Below are 22,755 nucleotides of genomic sequence, written 5' to 3'. Positions count from 1 at the left end.
CAGTCTTGTCTTGCGTTAATAGATAGAATGTTGTACAAAAATAGATGTTATTCAAAAAGTAGACAGTATATGAAAAAGTATTAGCATTTGCCGTGTGGCTGATGCCCAATGTCTCTAGCTGAGCAGAAGTACATAATCATGTTTTGCTCGGCCCAAAGGCGCATTGGATTTTAAATATATAGGCTATAATCTGTGTACATGGCTTCCCTTTTTTTAAATGGCGGGTGCTGGTGTTTCACTTGCGTTTGGCCAATCAGCGTACAATTACGTCACTGGTAGTTTCTATTGCGCTGGGTTAGACCCTACTAGGAAGCAGGAGCTAATTGAGTTCCTAGTTCCTGCGCTGCGACAGCCCCTATACATTGAATATCCACAGTTCAGTATTTTTATACGCAGGTCTTTTTTTTTTTTTTTTTTTTTTTTTTTTTGTAGCCTCCCTAATGCTGTATGTTCTCAGCAAAGACGTCACAGTCTAAGATGTTTTGTCTATTTTATTTTTGTATTTGTAAAATGTCACAGTACCCTTTTATCTCATCACAAAACCACGGTTAAATATAGTTTCCATTGCAGATGCAATTAAGATTTAGCATAGCAGGGTGAAGTGCAGGAAACACTATTGCAGTAAGCCACCTTATAAAGTCACTTCAGTAGTTGATATGAGGTGGAAAAATAAGGCTTTTTTTCCTGAGAAGGTTTAGTGCTGCTTATTTTAAAGGTAGGTCAGCTGTGCCCAGTCTCTGCAGTCCAGTTAGGGGGAAAGACAGAAAGGAAGGGCTCTTGTAGGACTTGTGGGTCTTGCTTCACTGCCTTAATTGGTAACGGCCTGTTCAACTTTTCCACATCTTTTAGCTGCTCCATCCATGGCTATTTTTTGTTGGGATTCTTTGCCATCCTGACCAGAAATGAACCGTTAAAGCAATTGCGCAAATGCACATCAAGGACTTGAATTGGAACACCTGCGTGATGAACTGGAAACCTAATCCTCGTTGTGTTAGTCTTAGAGGGCAGTCAAGTAGCACTAGAACTTTGATTTCACCAACCTGTCACGTGCATCTTCTCTTCGCAGGAGAATCTGTGTCAGTAATTAAGCATACAGACCCTGTCCCTGACCCTCGTGCTGTGAACCAGGACAAGAAGAACATGCTCTTCTCTGTAAGTCAGACCCTTAATGACTGCTGTCAGCATATTAATTGTGGTGCCTGATAATGCAGGCCTTATTATTAATCTTGCTTATATTTAGGGTTAGACAAAAATACAATAAAAACAGTACTATTTTATTCCTATTCAAAATAACGTTTTTGTATTTTAGTATGTTAAAATTAATTTCAGTCTTTAGTGTCGCATGATCCTTCATGTCATTTTAATATGCTGTTTTGGTTAACTTGATTTGTTAACGCGTATTATTGTTGAAAACTGCTTAATTTGTGGAAAACATGATACATTTTTTCAGGATTCTTTAATGAATAAAAGTTCAAAAGAACAACATGCATCCTTGTTGAATATTATTGAGTATTTAGTACTGAGTGGTCATTTCTTTTAAAAAATCTTGCCAACCCACTAACATTTGGATAGTAGTATAAGTCATAATATATATTTGTGTATTTGCATCATATCTGTAATAGCATTTTAACGGATAGATTTAAGCAAACAACCACCAAAATGTTTTTGAAGGAATTTTATTATGATCAGTTTTGCACAGATGTGAGTGATTTGTATCAGGGTTTTAAATTATGGTTAAAACCAGTAAGTTATGTTATGGCTGATAACGGCAAATATTAAAATGTATTGTTTTTTTTCTAGAGTAAAAATAGAGGAAATATTCTATAAGAAAAAGAAAAAAGAACATTGTTCGATAACCAATATGGTGCTGTTATATCATGCATCCTAATTTGCATGATTTAGAACCAATTTTGTTTCTAGAAAACTTTTAGAGATCTCTAGTAAATTTAAAGGGGATTTTAGATTGTTTATGATTGAATGATCATAATTTAAAACTCACTTTTTTTACTTGATGTTTTACAGGGTACCAACATTGCCGCAGGCAAAGCGGTGGGCGTAGTGATTGCCACCGGTGTGAACACCGAAATTGGCAAAATCCGTGATGAGATGGTGTCCACGGAGCAGGAGCGCACGCCACTCCAGCAGAAACTGGATGAGTTCGGCCAGCAGCTGTCCAAGGTCATCACGCTCATCTGCATCGCTGTGTGGATGATCAACATTGGACACTTCAACGATCCCGTTCACGGTGGCTCATGGATCCGCGGGGCCGTATACTACTTCAAGATCGCCGTCGCGCTGGCTGTGGCCGCCATCCCCGAAGGCCTGCCCGCCGTCATCACCACCTGCCTGGCTCTGGGTACCCGTCGCATGGCCAAGAAGAACGCCATCGTACGCTCTCTGCCCTCGGTGGAGACCCTGGGCTGTACCTCCGTCATCTGCTCGGATAAGACCGGCACACTTACCACCAACCAGATGTCCGTTTGCAGGGTGAGAATGCTGGGAATATTATACACAATTGAAATGGGCTTTACTGAGCAGCTTCAGGGCTCATCAAATATATCCCCGGCTATTAGGAATTCTGTTTAACCCATTATTTAATTCCATGGCAATTGTGAGTCTGTGATTGTTTAGAAATTTGGAAGCTGGGGTTCAGCCAAGAACCGAGAGTGATATTACTGCACAGACAAAAAGCTCATGAATAAAAATGACATTCATGATGGTATTGATTTAGCACTAGTACGTTACTTGGCCTCAAACGAAAGTCGGGGGAAAGCTGTTAATCTGCAGCTTTCATATTGCCTTGATTAATCATTTTATTTATTTTTATCTTAGTTTCTCATGACCTTTGTTAGACCACCCCAGGTTCCATTTGTCGTTTTCCTGTTTGACATGGTTTATTTCTCTATTTCCCCTTCATCGTGTCCCTGTATACTTCTCTCCTCTCATCTTTTGTCACCCTCCTCATCTGCTCTTCTCCAGCTTGACTGTGAGAGCTGATCAGTATGCGGTAGTCAGTTACTTGCGGTAGTGTTACATAACTGACCGTGTGTGTGTGAGATCTGCCTGTGATCCACAGCAGCACCTTTGCTGTAGGCTGTACAGTCAAGCATGCAAGCCGAATGTGAAGCGGTTCTGATTTTAATCAGTTGTGTGTGTGTGTGTGGGTGTGTGTGTGTAAAGGTTAAATTTAGTTGCAGGCTTGCTCTTCTTTTTAATAGAAATTATTTAAAATATTATGCTTGATTTATTCTGTAAATGCTCAGGATGCGGTTAAACCAAAATAATTTTTACCCTAAATGTCCCGTTTGCCTCGACTGTCTAAAATAATACTATATGGGAATGGTGCTTCTAAAATTAGCAGTGTTTCGACTGAAGGAATGTAATCTTGTTAACCCTAACCATTAAGCTTGTATTCGTGTTAAACGGTTAACTCGTCTAACTTTCCACTATTGACACGAATGATACCTCTATCTTGTGCCTTATTGAAGTGCAGTTACTTTTAAGAGTTAATATTTAGTGGTGGACCAATATGGATTTTTGATATCGATCCTGAGAGCCGGATGCCTTGAATATGCATTTCTTGCCCAGTTATTGCTCGAGTTAAGTAACCTTTGTTTGAAAGCCACAGAAATTAGTGATTTGTTAGTGAATTGTTCTTTTGAGCGTTTATCTAATTCTGGGTTTAAAATGGTCTGAATGATTCATTAGTGACTCATTCTAAATCAAATTGATTTTTGGAAATCCTTAACTAGTGAAATTGCCTTTCTACAAATGTTTGAGAGTAATGTTAGTCATGGAAATTCACTAAATAAAAGTGCATGGAAACATGCTGAAAACCACATGGCAACACAATGGTAATGACTCAAGACACATAAGCATCATATCAGCATGTTTTGCCCCTTCATTCACCAATAGCTTTTTCTTTAATTCTGTCATTCATTACTCCCCCTCATGTCGTTCTGACTCTTTAAGAACCGGAAGATATTTTGGATGAAATGTTAGCGCTTTCTGTCCCTCCATTGACAGCCTACCCAACTAACACTATCAAGCCCCACAAAGGTAGTAAAGACATCATCAAAAAGTAATCCATGTGGCTCCAGTGGTTTAATCTCAATTTTATGAAGCGATGAGATTGCTTTGTTTGCACCAAAAAAACATTATTTACCACTTTGCAATGAAACAACAATGCATGCGTTGTTGTTGACACGAGAGCGGATGTTGCTGCGTGAATGAGATTATTATTTTGTAAGTAAAGTGGTTAATTGTTATCTTTTTTTGCGCAAACAAAGCATTCACGGTATTTTAATGATGTCTTTACTGTCTTTCTGGGGCTTAAAGTGATAGTTGCGTAGATGTCAATGGAGGGACAGAAAGTTCTCAGATTTCATCAGAAATATGTTCGTTTGTGTTCCTAAAATGAACGAAAGTCTTACGGGTTTGGAACGACATGAGGGTGTGATTTTTGGGGAACTAACACTTAGGGTTTTTCTGCTAATCATGTCTTTCTCCATAGTGCCTAGCGCCTTCGAAATGAGGGCCTGTCTCTCTCTCTTTCTCTCTCCCCCACACACTCTTCTGTCTCTGTGGTTCGACTGTTGTCCACTGGGTTTTATCACTACAGCAGGAACGCTGTTCCACTTTACCATCCCACTCACTCTGTCTCATCTCTTTTATGCTCTTCTCTTCCTTGACATATTGGGGGATCTGATTGTCTTTTGTGCTTAAAAATATCCTTAATGCTCAGTTGCTTATGTTTGGGGGGTTTTGGCTGGGTTTTAAAGGCCCTCTGAACTCTAAAGTGAGTGTAATGTAAAGTGTTTACATTTGTAGTGCTGGTATATCCAGGTCAGGTGGAGTAGGGATCTTTTCATGAGGTGCTTTCAAACATCAGAGATCATCTGTGGTGGGATGGCCTGCCACCTGCTGGTTGAGATTTTGTCTGATTTTTGTCTTTTTTTGTTCCAGATGTTCATTGTTGATCAGGCAAATGGAAACAGCTGCTCTCTAAAAGAGTTCACCATTTCTGGCTCCACATATGCCCCTGATGGACAAGTGTGAGTTTTGCTGCCCATGTGCACACTGATATTTCAAAGTGCATGAGACGCCTCTGTTTAGCAACACCTTTTTTTAATGATTTTTTTTTACTCCAGGTTTCATGAGGGTAAACCAGTGCGATGCTCCCAGTATGATGGTCTGGTTGAACTGGCCACCATCTGTGCTCTGTGTAACGACTCATCTCTAGATTTCAACGAGGTTAGTTATTAACATCTTCTGGTAAATGCAGCATCCTCTGTTCATCCATAAAAGGCTGCTAACTAATGTGTGGAACTATATTGTTTAGCATACAGATGTCACTTAATGAATGGATTTGCTTAAATATCATTTTAATGTGTTCCCATATTTTTAGTATCCTTGTAAATTAATAAATAATATTTGATACATTTATGAAGTATAGTACAAAATAGTATATAATTTTAACATTGGTCATTTGTATTATATAACATGAAAACAAATGTCTGCTTATCAATATTAACCAGAATATTTATATCAGTGGATCCCTAGTGCTTGTTTATCAAACAGCAGTTCTGAAGAGTTTTTCTCTATGTCAGGCCAAAGGTGTGTACGAGAAGGTGGGAGAAGCCACAGAGACCGCTCTAACATGTCTGGTGGAGAAAATGAACGTGTTCGACACACAACTGAAAGGCCTTTCCAAGGTTGAGTTGGCGAACGCTTGCAACTCGGTACGTCAAACATTTCCAACCACAGATTATGAGTTTGTTGCAACCCTAGTGGGTCGTGCGGTTGTGGAAGCCCACATTAATTTCCAAATAGCTTTTCTGTGTTTGATGTAATGGCAGCTTTCATCTCTGTGTAATTTTGTGTATTCTTTCTTTCTCAGGTCATCAAGCAGCTGATGAAGAAGGAGTTCACTTTGGAGTTCTCCCGAGACAGAAAGTCCATGTCAGTGTACTGTACTCCCAACAAAGCTCGCTCATCCATTGGCAAGATGTTTGTTAAGGTAACGCCACGTTTTCCAGGGAGACTTTAGCACTTCAGTATTTCATTTACCCGTCCCAAACAGGACTACTTAACGTTTGAAATGTGTTGTGGTACAACAATATACCTGCAGCTTCCTTAAACTCATTATTTCTGGATGCAGGGTGCTCCAGAGGGAGTGATTGACAGATGCACACACATCCGTGTGGGTGGGAATAAAGTCCCCCTGACAGCAGGTATTAAAGAGAAGATCCTGTCTGTGATCCGTGAGTACGGCACAGGACGTGACACACTGCGCTGTCTGGCTCTGGCCACCCGTGACAACCCATTGAGCAAAGAGAGCCTTGTACTGGAGGACTCAAACCGGTTCATTGAGTATGAGGTGAGAAGAGCATTTTTGTGTTACGACAGTAGTGTGTGTGTGTGTATATATATATATATATATATATAATCTTTATTTATATATATTTGGATTAACTACAGAATTTTTATTTTGATAGTCATTTATTATAATTTCTGTCTTTCCTTTAGACGGACCTGACCTTTGTGGGATGCGTGGGCATGCTGGACCCACCCAGAGCTGAGGTGGCAGCTTCCATCAAACTTTGTCGCCAAGCGGGCATTCGAGTCATCATGATCACTGGTGACAACAAGGGCACAGCTGTGGCCATCTGCAGGCGCATCGGCATCTTTGGCGAGGATGACGATGTCTCGTGCATGGCCTACACTGGCCGAGAGTTTGACGACCTGTCTGCTGTCGCCCAGCGTGAGGCAGTGATCACCGCCCGTTGCTTTGCCCGTGTCGAGCCTTCTCACAAATCCAAGATTGTGGAGTTCCTGCAGTCCTACGATGAGATCACTGCCATGGTAAAAATTAGATTGTGAAATCGTAACAAATACTAACTGAATGATTTTATGTACACTTTCAATCTAAAGTTTGGGGGTCAGTAAGATTTTAAAATGTTTTTAAAAAGAAGTCTCTAACCAAGGCTGCATTTATTTGGTCAAAATACAGTAATATTGTGAAAATTGTACAGTTTAAAATGACTGGTTAATATATGTTAAAATATAATTTATTCCTTTGATGGCAAAGATGAATTTTTATTATAGTCACTCGCATGGTCTTCAGTGTCAAATCATGATCCTTCAGAAATCATTCTAATATGCTGATTTGCTGCTCACATATTTCAAAACAGTTATCTTAATATCTTTAAAACAGTGATGCATATAAAAAAAAAAATTGTAGGATTTTTGGATTAATAGAAAGTGCAAAAGAACTCCGCTTTGCGTCGTGACCGCATTACCACCTCGGGTGTGCATTATTTTTCTAATAATTCAACGGCCTGAAGTCAATTATTCCGCTTATACTACAGTTACCACACCTCGAAATATTGTTCAGATGACGTATTTCAAGACGTTTGTAAAGTTTTTGTCATTAAAACGCTCTTGTATGTAGGACTAATTCCTTGCGCATCTAAACCCCATGCTCCGTTGCTAATTCCAAAACGTCATTTTAGAGTTAGTAACGGAGGTCTGAGCCGCTGATAGCAGACTAAAGGCCACTTAATGCTGGACACGCGTAACGACTAGAAACATTCTCTGACTGTGAATGCAGCAGATTTTAAACACCGCTGTGAACACAGACTGAACGCGCTGAACACGCGTGCATGCAGATAAGTATCAAATTACATTCATAACCGGCCTTACAGTAAGTGTGTCCCCGGCTTTATGCAGTTATTAATGCAGTTATGAGAGAGAAAGAAGCATTCGCGTCAATATTATTATTTATTTATTTAATTATTCAATTCGTTTTAATTAATTCGTTCATTCTTTTTTTTTCTATTAGTGACAGACTAGCCTAATAAATGAAACACAAAGCCCTTTTAACAAGTATAGGCCAATCAATAATTTTTTATTTTTTATATTATCTGCAGCAGGACTATCAATTTATTGAAATATTCTTTTGAATTTTCTATTGATTATATATAGGACTATATATACTTTATTTATTAAAATTAAACTGCATATTTCCATTGATTGTGAAGTTAGACATTGGAAATTGCAGATCGAGCACATGCGGCTGCAGTTTTCTTGTTATGAATTGTATCCTATTTTCCGTTATTACAGTTGACTACGCAAAGTGATATGGAACTGTAATACGGTTAAGACCTGCCGGAACTACTTTAGCCGTGCGGTTCCCTGAATATAATTGCACACCTCAGAATGTTCGTCAACCAATCAGATTCAAGCATTCAACGGCCCTGTAGTATAATTATGTATTAATATATTTTTTTATTAAATGACTAGATGGAGGGAGGATTTCTTCTAGATGTTTATATTGACAATCTTTCTCCCTCAACTGACTTGACATCCTGTGTTCATTCCTGCAGACTGGAGATGGTGTGAACGATGCACCTGCTCTAAAAAAGGCTGAAATTGGCATTGCTATGGGGTCAGGCACAGCAGTGGCTAAGACTGCTTCAGAGATGGTCCTTGCTGATGATAACTTTTCTACCATCGTGGCCGCTGTGGAAGAGGGTCGAGCCATTTACAATAACATGAAACAATTCATCCGCTACCTCATCTCCTCAAATGTCGGCGAGGTGGTCTGGTAAGGATCCTAACCTTTTGCTAACATTTTTAGGAATTCATTCTTTAATTTCTTTTTACTGGCCCGTCCACATGAAACCATTTCAAGTCAACATAAAATGGCTGTTGAAATCTATTTAACTTGTGAAATCTTAAGTACCATTAAATATTTTGGGCTTGGTAATTTAAAATGTTTTTGAAAGAAGTCACTTATGCTCACCAAGGCTGCATTTATTTGATCAAAATGCAGTAAAAACAGTAATGTTATGAAACATTATTACAATTTAAAATACAATGGGTGTTGGATACCAGAATGGTTATTAAAGCAATAAGCCCTGCGAACCTGTGAATTTAGAACAGCTAAGGGGCGTTGTTAGGCGCGATGCAGAGCGGAGAGCTAAAACCACCTTAGCTGTTCTAAATTCACTGTAAAACATGGCTTATTGCTTTTATAAAATGGTTACTACATAAAAATATTCATTTTAATATTTATTTTATTCATAAAATAAACACCAGCAACAAAAATAACACATTACTTTGCCAAGCAATGTAGTTCCAAAGAGGTTGCCAAGCAACACATGCAGCAACAAAGGATATCAAACGACAGTTGCGCAGTAATACTAATGTAATGCGGTCACAGGTGTATGTTTGTGTAATTTACAAAGGCTTCGAATGCGGCTCAACCAATCAGAATCCAGCACCGGAACTATCCGTTTTATAATAAATGATATATTATATTGTATTTTATTCTTTTTTAAATTGTTTAATCAAGGTTTACTATTCATCCTGTGTGCCAAAACGCAAGTCAGTTTCTTTTCAATCTCGTTTTGGCACAATTTAGTCTCCATCCTAAAAGCGATACAATATAAATGACAACACTGAAATTTATGCCTTGAGCAAACTCCGATCACTGCCAAAGTCCTTTTGACATTCTTCCAGTTGTTATCTAATCGCTTAACTCACTATGTGTATTCTCTCTGGCAGTATTTTCTTAACGGCAGCTCTGGGCTTCCCCGAAGCTCTGATTCCAGTTCAGCTGCTGTGGGTGAATCTGGTGACGGACGGTCTGCCTGCGACCGCTCTGGGCTTCAACCCACCCGACCTGGACATCATGAGCAAACCCCCTCGCAATGCCAGAGAGCCACTTATCTCTGGTTGGCTCTTCTTTAGATACCTGATAATTGGCTGTGAGTGCACCACTGGCTTTATTTGCTATATAATTTTTTTTTTTTTGTGGGTAAAGAAAGATGTGACGTGTTATGTTCTCCATGTCACCCTAAAGGTTATGTAGGTGCTGGTACTGTAGGTGCTGCTGCATGGTGGTTCATTGCTGCTGAAGATGGGCCTAGAGTCACCCTCTATCAACTGGTTAGAAACTCCCTTTACTTTTTAATACACTCTTTCTCAATCACATCTATTCCAATGTCTTAATTCGCTTCTATCATTTTCATCTCTGCAGAGCCACTTCCTTCAGTGTGCACCGGACAACCCTGAGTTTGAGGGCCTGAAGTGTGATGTGTTTGAGTCTCCCTATCCTATGACCATGGCTCTCTCCGTACTAGTGACCATTGAGATGTGCAACGCCCTCAACAGGTCAGTTTTGGAAATTCGCTACAATAAAGGCACATCTTGTCTCTGAAAATGTCACAATTATTTACATCTGCTATTAAGATTCATCCAATCACAAGCAGTAAGACAAGACATTGCTGTATACACCTGGAAGTCATTTTCTTGATATTTTCTTGGACTGTTCCACTTTTAATGCAAATAGAAAACATTTTTATGAAGTAAGCTCATCGAAGGACTTGTTTAGTTGTTAGTTGTTTAGTTTTTTCAGAAAAGGTTTTAGAAGTTTTATTATGTGTATATTTGTGTAATTCAGTTTTTGTCATGAAGATAGATAGCCATAGATGCTGACATGGCATTAAATAAAACTATGCTGAAGTGATCTTACCGTTTGAATGGAATTGTACTCTACAGATAGTGTAGTTATATGCATTTTCATTGAGTACTGAATAGAGTTTGACATTGAGGTATCACAAATCTTTTTATACCCTATTTATCCTTGCATTTGGCTATGCCCAATTACAATCATATCAGCTAAAATTGATCTTAAAGTGATAGTAACCCAAAAATGAAAATTCTGTCATTTACTCGCCATCAAGTTGTTCCAAACCTGTATGAATTTCTTTCTTCTGCTGAACACAAAAGAAGTTGATTAATAATCGTTTGGTTACCCATATTCTTCAAAATATCATCTTTTGTGTTCAGCAGAAGAAAGAAATTCATACAGGTTTGGAACAACTTGACAGGTTTTAACAGCAGAAGTGGTGCATTATATAAATATTCAACCAGTCAATCAATTTCACAATGTTATCTTCTTGATGTCCTGTCATAGTGTTTCAGAGAACCAGTCTCTGCTTCGCATGCCCCCCTGGGATAATGTGTGGCTGCTAGGAGCCATCTGCCTCTCCATGTCCCTCCACTTCTTTATCCTTTATGTGGAGCCCCTGCCGGTAAGATCAATTTTGATCAATAAGATAATGTTTCAGTATATTGGTTCTTCTTTTTTCTTTTCTTTTTTTTGCAGTCTTTGTAGAATCTGTTTTTTTTATATATATATATATATATATATATATAATATATATATATATATATATATATAAATATTTAACTGTATAAACTCTTATACAATTGAAATTCCAATTAAAAACATTATGCAATACAATTATGCAATTGTGAGTTTTTCTATTAATAATTCGTTACATTTATATAGCGCTTTATCTGAGACCTCAAAGCGCTTTACATAGAAGGGGGGGAATCTCCTCAACCACCACCAATGTGCAGCATCCAATTGGATGATGCGACGGCAGCCATATTGCGCCAGAACGCCCACCACACACCAGCTTACTGGTGGACAGGAGACAGTGATGAAGCCAATCAGTATATATGGGGATGATTAGGAGGTCATTGGCAAATTTGGCCAGGATGCCGGGGTTACACCCCTACTCTTTTTCGAAGGACATCCTGGGATTTTTAATGACCACAGAGAGTCAGGACCTCGGTTTTAACGTCTCATCCGAAGGACGGCGCTCTTTTTGGCAGTATAGTGTCCCCGTCACTACACTGGGGTGTTAGGACCCACACAGACCACAGGGTGAGCGCCCCCTGCTGGCCTCACTAACACCTCTACCAGCAGCAACCTGGTTTTTCCCTATTACAATTAGGGCTGCACGATTTTGGCCAAAATGATAATCACGATTATTTTGATCAATATTGAGATCACGATTAATTATCACGATTATTTGTTGATTTGTCACAGGCTAATTATAACTGCTTTTTACATCCATATTGTGCTACAGTTCCTGCTAATGTACAAATGTGCATCAAAATAAAATGGGTCTCCAGAATAAATAAAAATCATTTATTAATATTTCAAATTGTATTTATATTTTATATACATTGTATTTATAATAATTATTAGGATAGACTAGAGATAATAATTATAACAGAATATAATATTACCTATTATTACATGGCTTGGTTCAATTCTAATGTAGAATGCAGTCTGTTATTTCTTGATAACACACCGTTGCCATGAAAAACAGAGCGTTTTCATGGACACGGAAGCAATACAATCGTTTTTAAATCAATACACTCCTTTTTAAATCAATATTTTGTGTCAAATTATTGATTTATTTGGAAGGTAGCCATGTAAGCGGGATCCCGATGTCAGTGAATAAAATTCTGTCATTGGTATTTGAAAAGTCTCTTGTTATTTTGAAGTCTCTCGCTCACTATCGCTCGCGCGCAGACACATGCGCGCAGTCTCTTTCGCACGCAGACACCCTCGGTCTCTCTCGTGCACTATTGCTCGCGCGCAGACACAATGGAATAATGATATAATTTATATTTTATAACCCAAGATTATAACTTATAAAAAGAATGTACAGGCAATGTTGTTGTGCTGTTTTTATTTGTCTGTATGATAAAACATGTGGAGAAGTTTATAACTCACAATTCTGACTTTTTTATTCTGAGTGGTAAGGGAGTTACTTTATTTTTATTCGGAAAAATACTATAATAGGATTACAGAATCAAACGATTTAAAGGATAAATCTTTAATTTATCAAGTTTACTTTTTTTTGTATTTTCACATTTATTTCCAATTTAGTAATAAATATGTAAAATACATATAAATTTAATTTCAGCGATTATGCATGCATTTCTATCTTTAAATAGTTTATCATAAGCAAAAAAAAAATGTCTAAATGCTTTTGCGTTCTCGCTATTATATAGCTTAGTAATTATATTTTATGCAATTTACGGGCATCAAAGAGCCTCTATCAATATGCGTGGTATCGGTTTTTGCTTTTTTTTTTTTGCTTTCAAATTCGTGATCAAGCGTACTTTCTGTATAGGAAGCAGCTCTACTGACCATTAATTTTACAAGATAAGATACTTTGTCAATGATGCTCAGGATCAGTTGCGCACCAAACCCTCTGCCATCATGTTAGTCATCTCTAATTGCCATCTTCTCATATTAAGTGAAATCTGATGTACTGTAATGTAACCGACTATCACAGAAAGCCTAACCATGTTCCTTTAGAATGCGTTATACATTTTTCATGGGCTTTCGGCACATCCGTAATGTTTGTGTAGTGACTCTACCCTGTGCTTTCTCTACAGATAATCTTCCAGATCACTCCACTGAACGTGACCCAGTGGCTTATGGTATTGAAGATTTCCTTGCCCGTCATCTTGCTGGATGAACTGCTCAAGTTTGCAGCCAGAAACTACCTGGACAAGCCCAATGACCTGGACAAGCCCAAGGGCATGGCCTGCTCACTCAGCACCTGCACGGAGGGCATTTCCTGGCCCTTCGTGGCTCTCTCACTCCCCCTGGTGCTGTGGCTCTACAGCATTGACACTAACTTGGCCGAAATGTTCTGGTCTTGACTGAAATGAGCACTGATGTGTGTAGATGGTGTGTACGTGTGTCTGTGTGGTTGTGCGTTTAAAGTGTGCCTCCGCAAACAGCAAATGTGTACGAGAAGGACAGGATTAACACAAAAATAACCTTAAGATAGAAATATAACTTCTTTTTTTTTCTTTTTTTTTTTAACTGTCCGTTGGTGATTGAGACCATACAGACCTGAAGTCTTCAAGTATTAGTGACCATTAATATTCTTTTTGGACTTCTTGTTGGTTTTTGTTGTTGCGTTTTAAATTAATCATTTGTCTCATTTCAAACCAGTAACAATAATGGTAATATCCACTTTGTTTTCCCCCATATCATGTTCAAATTGCTGAATTGAGAAAAGTGCTTGTGTACAGACATTTAACACTATTTTATGCAATGGTTCATTTGTTATTTTTTGTTCATTTTGCTAACAGAGAGTAGAGTAGGTTGGGTAGAAAAGAGAAAGTAAGAGAACAAGACAGAAAAACTGTTTACTAATGTTTACCTTTGTGTCTTCGGCGTGAACATCGCCCAGAGCCAATGGACAAGCATGGTGTTGCAAAGCAGCATGGGAAAGAGAGTATGGGTCTGAACGTTTGAATGCTTCACGGTCAAATCCTCAGATGAAAGCTGCATGTTCTGTATTTCGCATGCATTTTGTGTGGTTTTTTTCATTTATGATTTGTACCTGTATGTCTTTCCCTATGTGTAATAACTTCCATTTTTATGCTGATACATTTTGTTTCCACTATTACCTGACACGTTTGATTAGTAAAGCCAGTTTTTCTGCACTAGGCAGAGTACAGCTACCTCAGGACTGTCAGATTAGACTCTCTCTGGTTGCTCCCCCCCCCCCCACACACACTTAGCTTTACACCGCCTGTACACATTACTGCATGAGGCGTGCCTCTGTTTGAAAACTCAGATTCTTTTGGCCCTAACCAATCTGTTTTAAGTTTTTTTGATTTTGTGTTTTTCACTGTATTTTATAATTGAATGAACTTGCATTAACTTAATTTAGAGGTTTTCTTTTGTTGTGGGGTGGGTTGGACAAAAGATGTAAATGTTACCGTTTATTTTCGGTTAGAGTAAAACAAGTAGAAAATTTAAAAAAGCAAAGGTTTAGGTGTTGCATTCAAAACATGAATTTTACAATGCAAAACCAAAATGTTTCATGCTACCTTTTTTTCTACTTTTAAGAAAATGCACTCATGAACCATTTGAATTAAAATGCGTGTCTTCATTTTACTAGCTGGTCTGTTCCTTCCTGCAATGCAGCAGGGCAAATTTTAAGAGCAATTATACTTGAATAAATGAAAGTAATGTACAGAGATTTAGTTACATTGCGGAGCACAAGATTGACAGCTGAGAGGGGTTTCCTTGTGAAGCAGCCTCTTGTTCGGCCCTCACCAGCCAGTCTGGGAAGACGGCCTGTATATTTGTACACGTATAGACGAACGGTACAAAGTAATTATTTTTCCTTTTCATTAAACAGAGCTTTCTGTTATTTAGTTGTCCATTGCATCACACTAATTGCTTGCTGAAATTGATGCATGTCCCTGACTATGCCCTTGGTGTGGTATTCTGGTGTCAGTATTTTAATAAACAACCATGCACATTCCCTTAAGGTCCTTTCACACCAAGAATGATAACTATAATGATAATTGTAGCGTCCACACCAGCGGATGATGATATTCTGTTTATTCAAGCGTGCTGCAACTTTGTTGTCTGGCATTTCAAATACTCAACCCCTTTAAACCTGGACTGATTGGTTGTCAATGATTTTATCATTCTGAAAGTGATTCCGGCTATATAGTTTTTCGGTGCCGTTATAGTTGTGGTGTGGACTCTGCTATTCTTTTATTTTTAGAACTATATTTTTATTGGTATCGTTCTTGGTGTGAACGGGGCTTTATTAGCATTCAGTGGTCTTTGATTTAAAAGTTTAGTTCACCCAAAAAAATGTATTTCCCCATCATGTACTCACCATCAAGCCATCATAGGGTTATATGACTTTCTTCTTTCCGCCAAACACAATTGGAGTTATACTAAAAAATATCCTGGCTCTTCCAAGCTTTATAATGTGAGTAAATGGTACCCTAAATGCTCTTTTTGGGGCTTCCAAAGTAATCTATCTGGCTCAAGGGGGGTAATAATGTTATTAAAATATAATCACTGGCTTCCGGTAACGGCCGTCTGACCCGATGCATGGCGAATTTACGATTGTGGAAGCGCAGAGGATAGAGCAAAACAAAACTGGTCATGAATTAGAAGTCTAAACATGAATATTTAAAGCGAAATGTCGGAGAATTTCGATGTAAGAAAAGAGGTTAAGTTTGTTGCCCAGCCATATTTCTTTGAACTGCGAAAGGCATCTTCTCTCAACTAAGTTTACGCTACTCCTACATAATGCGTCAGGTTGGAGGTCACTCTTCTGCCGGAACTCGACTTGCGAACGGCTGTTACCAGAATCCAGTGATTATAGTTTAATAAGTTATAAATATTTTTCTTACAACAACTGGAGTTGTATGGATTACTTTTATGATGGATGGATGGATGTGCTTTTTTGGGCTTCAAAATCTCAGGTACCATTCACTCCCATTATAAAGCTTGGGAGAAACAAGATATTTTTATCCGATTGTGTTTGGAGGAAAGAAGAAAGTTATTAAAACCTATAGGGTGACTTGAGGATGAGTAAATTATGGGATCATTTTAATTTTTGGAAGAACTGACCCTTTAAGGAAGTGTCACTGACGTTGCCACTACACATTCCTCCATTATTTTCACCACACGTTACAACAATCCGAAGCCTCAAGTTTTCTGACAATGGACCAACCCTGCTATGTAACTGCTAAATTCCTTCTACGACTACTGCGGCTGTTTATAGCTGCACTTAACACGTGGCCATATCAGCTTGAGTACATTCCACTGCAATATATGATGTTTTTAAGAAATATATAATATATTGTAAAGACTTGATGGTCAAATTACATTTAAGCATGATTGTTTCCTTTACCCCATATCATTTCAGTCTTGTCTCTGAATGAAATGAATAGACTTCACCATTAGTTTGTATTAGAATGGTCCGTACACTGTGGTCTGACTTGCTCAGGAACTGAACTTGGATGTTGGCATAAATCAGAATCAAATAAAAACACTATTGCCATTTTTTAAGTAAATGTTGCCTTTTGTATCAAGTAATCATACTGACCATTATTTACACCTTATACTTTGTTATATATGCTAAATATTTATTTAGTGCACTTTAGCATTTCCATTTCATTCTAAAACATTTTTTGTCAGTTAATGGTAGAATCTGCCTCTGCTTGTGTTGGGAAACCTCAGGCTTCTGTGTTGTGCATGTCTTTTTTGAGTGGCTTCATTTTGCTGAATATCAGAACCTGCATGTTGAATGTGCAGTTCACAAGAAAATAGCCATTTGCACTGCAGATCATGACATGTTAGAGTGGGCTCAATAATAAAACTCAATAATAATTAATAAATGACAGAGAGATGAGAATAATACATGTGTATGGAAGCAAACAGCAGCACCATCAGTCTTCTACCATGCATGACAATGTCTACCATTGCCTATTGCTGATTCAAGGAGAGTTTGCTGCATTTTTTTTCTGTGTAAATTGTCATAGTTTTATATACATGTATTATATAGTATAATGCATGCCTTCAGTTGTAATTAGCCAAATCATTTGATCTATATTTATATAGCAACTTGCTGTGTACATTGCTGCTAAATATGATATGATTAAACGCATCATTTTACAAATAAACTGCAGTTAATTTGACCAATGCTGATGTCCATGCTTTGTGTTTCTCCATGTGTAACTGTTAGGAAAAGCCATTGAATAAATTAAAATATATATATATTAAATGATGGAGTAGGGTTTTCTTTTATTACTCAGTCTATTATGCAAATTAGCTGAATCAGTGCCATTGGCCAGCAGAAAAAAACAGATTCCAAATGGCCAGTATGTGCCACTTTTTCTTGGCCCTAAAATAAACAATTAAGCCATTCATTCATATGAGTTGCCGTAAAATATATAAATAAATAACTTTGTGTTTGTTGAAAGCAGGCAATTTTGAGTATAGAGATGTCCTAAGCAGTTACGGCTGTAGTGTCTAAGATTGAACACTTGAAGGCGTCAGAGACAAAATTTAGCGCTAGAATATGGTCCAATTACAATGACATCATCTTATTTCTCATGTAAACACAGCTGCATCTTTTATGTAACCAGTGACCAAAATCGGTTTAATTGACAATAGCACTGAACTGACTACAGCTGAACAACAGCCGAAATGCATAATGTTCCTGTTATCACTGTAAAGCTGTTTTGAAACAATCTGTTTGCATATTGTACAAAGCGCTATATAGGCTAGATGAAGGTGACTTGACAATAGCAATATTTCAAAAATGAATAGACATGATCAGTTTTATTTTTGCAAATGGCACATATTGTTGCATTATGTGCTGCTTGATCACAGCTCGTGAAATCTCTATAATTTTGTATTGATCTATAGGCTATGTAAAAAAAACTACTGAAAGAAAACATGAATTATATTTAGTGCAATAGGACATTACAAACAGTGACAGCATGTCAAAGCTAATAATGTTTGCAATACAGTAGCCTATTGTGCGTTTTCCTTCTCTCACAGTTAAAAAGGCTGTACGTGTATGTAAACGCGACTCAGTTTCAGATTCAGACTGCATTCCTCCTAACTCATGTAAAAAATCTGATATTTAAACCACGCCACACACATACTACAATCTCCCTGACCTATGCGGTGAAGCAGCCTGTCTCTTTAAATCGAACCCATGCTGGGAGAGCTGTCAATCATATGCCGTAGTCCCGCCCCTTCCTGCAGCAGCAGCAGCAGCAGCGGTGTCTCGTTCACACGGAGGCATTACGTACAGCAGACTCACCAAATATGAACAGTCTAATTATCCGCGACAAAATGGGATAATCGTGAGCGTCTTCTGAGAATTTCATCAACGGGAACTAAAAGAACAATCGAGGAGAGTGATTTTTTTTACCTTCAATCTACACAGACGTAAGCACAAAGGGTTTTGGGCATAATGGTGATAAAAGAGATATCACATTATCAACGCAGGATAACTGGAATACATTGCCACATACACGACCGGACCTTATAATTTGTTTATGGCGACCAGCTTAATTTGAAAAGCTTTTTAAGGAGTATTTTGTTTATTCCGTGCGCTCTGGAGAACAGATGCTGTCATTGTGCTGGGGACCGAGATTTGTGCGCGTGATATTCTGCAAGTGGTCTCGTCGGAATGGTGCGCGAGATGAGAATGCGCGTGCCTTTATTGTTTCCGCGCGATATGCTCAATAACGGTCGTTCTTCTGTCGTTGAACAACTCGACAACGACGACAATTTTGGTACAGAAAGATTGAGACTTCAAGTGACGATTCCAGGGAAATCATGAACGATGTGTTTTGTAAACATTTGTATTAAGTGTTATTAAAGAAATATCCTTTATTATGAACGGGCACTGCCGACTTTTAATACTTTCATCAGATTTGCTTTTCTTCGGCTAAATTCCACTTAGTTGGAGCTACTTGACCGTGTGTTTCTGACCAATTTGATATTTTCAAACTGAAAAAAAAAAAAACACAATGGTGGAGCCTGTGGGTTTCATTGAAGCCTGGAAAGCACAGTTTCCAGAGTCTGAGCCTCCGAAGATGGAGCTAAGATCTGTTGGGGGAATCGAACTAGAACTAGAGAAGTGCAAAGCATCCATAAGACGTTTGGAAATGGAGGTGAACAAAGAGCGCTTCCGGATGATCTACCTTCAGACGCTGCTGGCCAAGGAGAGAAAGGGCTATGACCGACAGAGATGGGGTTTCAGGAAGCCACCTCACATGACAGAAGGGGACCCACAAGCTGTTGGGGCCGATTCCCAGCATCTCCATGCACAAGAGCACGGGCAGTCAGAGCGCAGCAGGTTTCAGCCTGTGGGGGAGACCAGAGTGAAACCACGACCACCCCCTGCTAGAAAGTCAGCCTCCCATGGCGATGGATTGGAGCTTCAATCATCGTTTGAGGCACACCAAGCAGGGCCAGTCAGTGAGACCGATGGGCTCTCACCGTCCACACAGAGGGGCGGAGTCTCCCCTCGTAGGCCCCATCCACCCCCTGACAAGGAGCTGCCCTTGGATCCATCCTCGAAAGACAAGCCGGGCATGGGGCTTGGGGTGGCTGCACTACGTTCGAACTTTGAGAGGATCAAACGAGCCAACTCGCACTCAGCCAGCGAAGGAAAATCCGGCCAGGAGAAACCGTTTTACACCAATGTTGAGTTTCATCATGACAGGGGCCTAGTAAAAGTCAACGACCGTGAGGTCTCGGACAAAATCAGCTCTCTTGGGAACCAAGCCATGCAGATGGAGCGCAAAAGGTCACTTCATTCACTTCCGGGCAACCTTGCTACAGTCGCAGGTGATCTACGCACCAGGCCTGTCTATAGGGGGCGCTCTACTGAAAGCACCTGCGGATACGACGCAGAGTATGAAGACGGTGAACCCAGTCCTCGCTATAGCACCGCGAGACCGAACGGGGCCAAACCACCACCGCCGCCATGGCAGCCATCAGATTTCCAGCCATACACTAGTGTTTACGTAGGAGGGATGATGTCAGGAGATGGTGGTGACGGTAGGGTCACTATGAGGGACCATGGAGGAAGCGACGACCATCTTCTCACCTGGCCCAGGAGGTCTTACTCGCCCGGAAGTTTCGAGGACGTGGGAGGCGGAGGAGGCGGCTACACGCCAGACTGCAGCTCCAACGAGAACCTGACGTCTAGTGAGGAAGACTTCTCCTCGGGACAGTCCAGTCATGTGTCGCCCAGCCCTACGACAGCGTACCGCCGCCCACTCCGAGAGAAGAGTCGCTCGCCTTCTCAGAACTCCCAGAATTCCCAGCACTCCTTTGACAGCAGCAGCCCCCCTACACCGCAGACACAGAAACGGCACCGGCAGCAACATGTCGTGGTGTCCGAGGCCACCATTGTAGGCGTAAGGAAAACAGGACAAATCTGGCCCCACGATGGAGACTCTATAGCCTCCAGTCGGGCTTCCCATGACAACAGTTACCATGGAGATCTAGGTAAGTCATGATTATTACTTTTTCATGTTGTTGTTCTTCTTCTTCTCCGTTGTTCTTCTTTTTCTCCCCCCCTCCACACACACACAGGTGATGCGGTTCCTAACAAATATCGAATGTAACAAAAATGAATGGTTTTAGATTAGCAAAATTGGTTGTTACTGTAAATGAGAGATGACATCATTGATGACATCATTGTTAATCTGATACATTGGGGTAGCAATTTGTAGCATTGCTGAATAATAGCAACTCAATGCTTTTGGCCAGAAACACTCTTCTTAGAGTGAAAATGAGTGGGCATCTTGTGTTTTTCTGCTTTCTTGACTGGTCAGCGTTTCTGTTTTATATCCCTTTATATTGTGCTTGCTCTTCCATTAAATCCCTCATCTGTCAGTTTCTGCACTTCCCAAGCTATTGTCTACTTTTGTTTCACGCTCTGCCTGTATTGGGCAGACACTGTGACGGCCACTTGCTGCGGTTAGTAAATCCGGCCTGATGAGACTCATCTATATAAAGAGGTAATTAACTAAACAAGCTAATTTATGATCATGAGGTCCGAATGTGTGTGTCAGAGTTTGTTTCTTTGTACAGGACATGAGCTAAGTAGCTTTCACTCATGTCACATGCTGCTGTGGAAATCTCCCAATCAGGACAAAGACCTATTTGATGAATAAAAATGGTCATCCGTAAATACCTTGCTTTTATTTTTATGGTACTCTATGTTAATGCAGCGATTTAACAGACTTTGGTGTTTGTAAGGAAAAATAGTAAGAAATCATTTGATTTCCTATGAGTTTGGAGCGTAAATGGCCATACGTGAATACCTTGGTTTTTTTTTTATGGTACTTTATGTCAAGTCAGTGGAGCTCACATGATACATCTGTGAAATTCTGTAGTCGAGTGAAGGCAAAAGAAGGAAAAGTAAGCCATTTCACTGTTATGTGTGATTTGTGTCTGCCCATATAAAGCAATATGATTAAAATAATGTATCAGAAATTGTTTCTGTTGTAAGAGATTTGCTCATGCTCATGCTATCTAGCTGGATAAGATAGATTAAGTTTTGTTGAATTTACAAAAATCCTTGCGATAGTCTCGAAAGCATCAATAAGAATGTGTATTAAGTAATGTTTATAAGCAGTAGGCCTATAATTTTCAGCTCATTGCAGATTTTTTTTGTAAAGATAAAATTATTTTAGTGAACAAATTTTTTTTCAAAAGATTCTGGAAATTTCAAAAGAACAGCATTTATTTGAAATATTTTTTTTTTGTAATATTATAAATGTCTTTAGTTGTGATAATTTCAATGTGTCCTATAATGCAGAATAAAAGTATTTTCTTTTTTTTAATCGTACTGACCCCAAACCTTTGAACGGTAGTGTAATTTTACGGATAGTTTCATAAACACAAAATTTTGCTGTGAAAATGATAGCATGAGATACAAAACTTTTTTTGCCATTTTTACATTTGACAAAAATTGTGGCGAAAACTAAAGAACCAATCACTAATGTTTTGTATTTGACTAAATTGCATCTCAGAAAACCACATTTTTGAAAGCGTAAAAATTAATGCACACAATGAATACAGTATTTTTAGTAGTAGCAACACCGTGGCAGTTCTGTCAACTATCCTGAAGTTGTATCACACTGGCCCCAGACTAGCGGGCAGTTTTTATTGTTGAGTCCCGCAGAAGTAGGAACTCTTACTACTGACTAGCAGTACAGTAGCCTATATTGTTACCTAACAAGCAGGTGTCTGGAAGATTCAGCCAGAGACAAGGATATCCATGAGCGTGACTCACCTGGCTGCTATTTATTAGTGTTAGACTGTCTTCATGAGCGTTAGAAACTTTGATCTGCAATGTTTTGCTTATGCTATCCAGTATCTTTTAACCTGTTTCTCACCAAGAAGCAGCAGAATGACATCAGCTATCAGAATGACTACAGGGGAGGCGCTGTCATGTGTCACATTTGGCTTGAAATCCAAAGGCTTTGAGCTGATGAGGTGAATTGCACTTTGGTGTGAAGCAGACAGACCCGGAGGGCGTTGGCACGGCCCGTCCATTCAAA

General features: G+C 39.2%; 2 protein-coding genes across 5 annotated transcripts in view; both read left to right on the top strand.

Annotated features, from left to right (window-relative positions):
- atp2a2b (ATPase sarcoplasmic/endoplasmic reticulum Ca2+ transporting 2b) overlaps positions 1 to 13,704 on the top strand; it is a 36,808-nt gene extending 23,104 nt beyond the window's left edge. For all 3 annotated transcript variants that reach the window (XM_079585193.1, XM_079585192.1, XM_079585191.1), the window contains 14 exons: positions 1,067 to 1,152; positions 2,023 to 2,487; positions 4,966 to 5,054; positions 5,151 to 5,253; positions 5,610 to 5,741; positions 5,900 to 6,019; positions 6,161 to 6,379; positions 6,529 to 6,864; positions 8,388 to 8,608; positions 9,571 to 9,773; positions 9,869 to 9,954; positions 10,046 to 10,179; positions 10,985 to 11,102; positions 13,276 to 13,704. In XM_079585193.1, coding sequence (XP_079441319.1) covers positions 1,067 to 1,152; positions 2,023 to 2,487; positions 4,966 to 5,054; positions 5,151 to 5,253; positions 5,610 to 5,741; positions 5,900 to 6,019; positions 6,161 to 6,379; positions 6,529 to 6,864; positions 8,388 to 8,608; positions 9,571 to 9,773; positions 9,869 to 9,954; positions 10,046 to 10,179; positions 10,985 to 11,102; positions 13,276 to 13,545 — 2,582 coding nt within the window. In that variant the 3' untranslated portion in view covers positions 13,546 to 13,704. The remainder of the gene's footprint in view (positions 1 to 1,066; positions 1,153 to 2,022; positions 2,488 to 4,965; positions 5,055 to 5,150; positions 5,254 to 5,609; positions 5,742 to 5,899; positions 6,020 to 6,160; positions 6,380 to 6,528; positions 6,865 to 8,387; positions 8,609 to 9,570; positions 9,774 to 9,868; positions 9,955 to 10,045; positions 10,180 to 10,984; positions 11,103 to 13,275) is intronic.
- Positions 13,705 to 18,465: 4,761 nt separating this feature from the next.
- The window catches only part of bcr (BCR activator of RhoGEF and GTPase), a 66,189-nt gene continuing 61,899 nt past the window's right edge, over positions 18,466 to 22,755 (top strand). The window contains exon 1 of one of the 2 annotated variants that reach the window (XM_079585189.1): positions 18,466 to 20,692. In XM_079585189.1, the coding sequence (XP_079441315.1) occupies positions 19,204 to 20,692 (1,489 nt within the window). In that variant the 5' untranslated portion in view covers positions 18,466 to 19,203. The remainder of the gene's footprint in view (positions 20,693 to 22,755) is intronic. The other variant, XM_079585190.1, reaches the window with a different exon arrangement.

This window comes from Phoxinus phoxinus (genome assembly GCF_949152265.1).
Source record: "Phoxinus phoxinus genome assembly, chromosome: 17".
NCBI classification, from domain to species: Eukaryota; Metazoa; Chordata; class Actinopteri; order Cypriniformes; family Leuciscidae; genus Phoxinus; species Phoxinus phoxinus.
The sequence above is the reverse complement of the archived record's forward strand: the minus strand, read 5'-3'. Positions and strand labels throughout refer to the sequence as shown.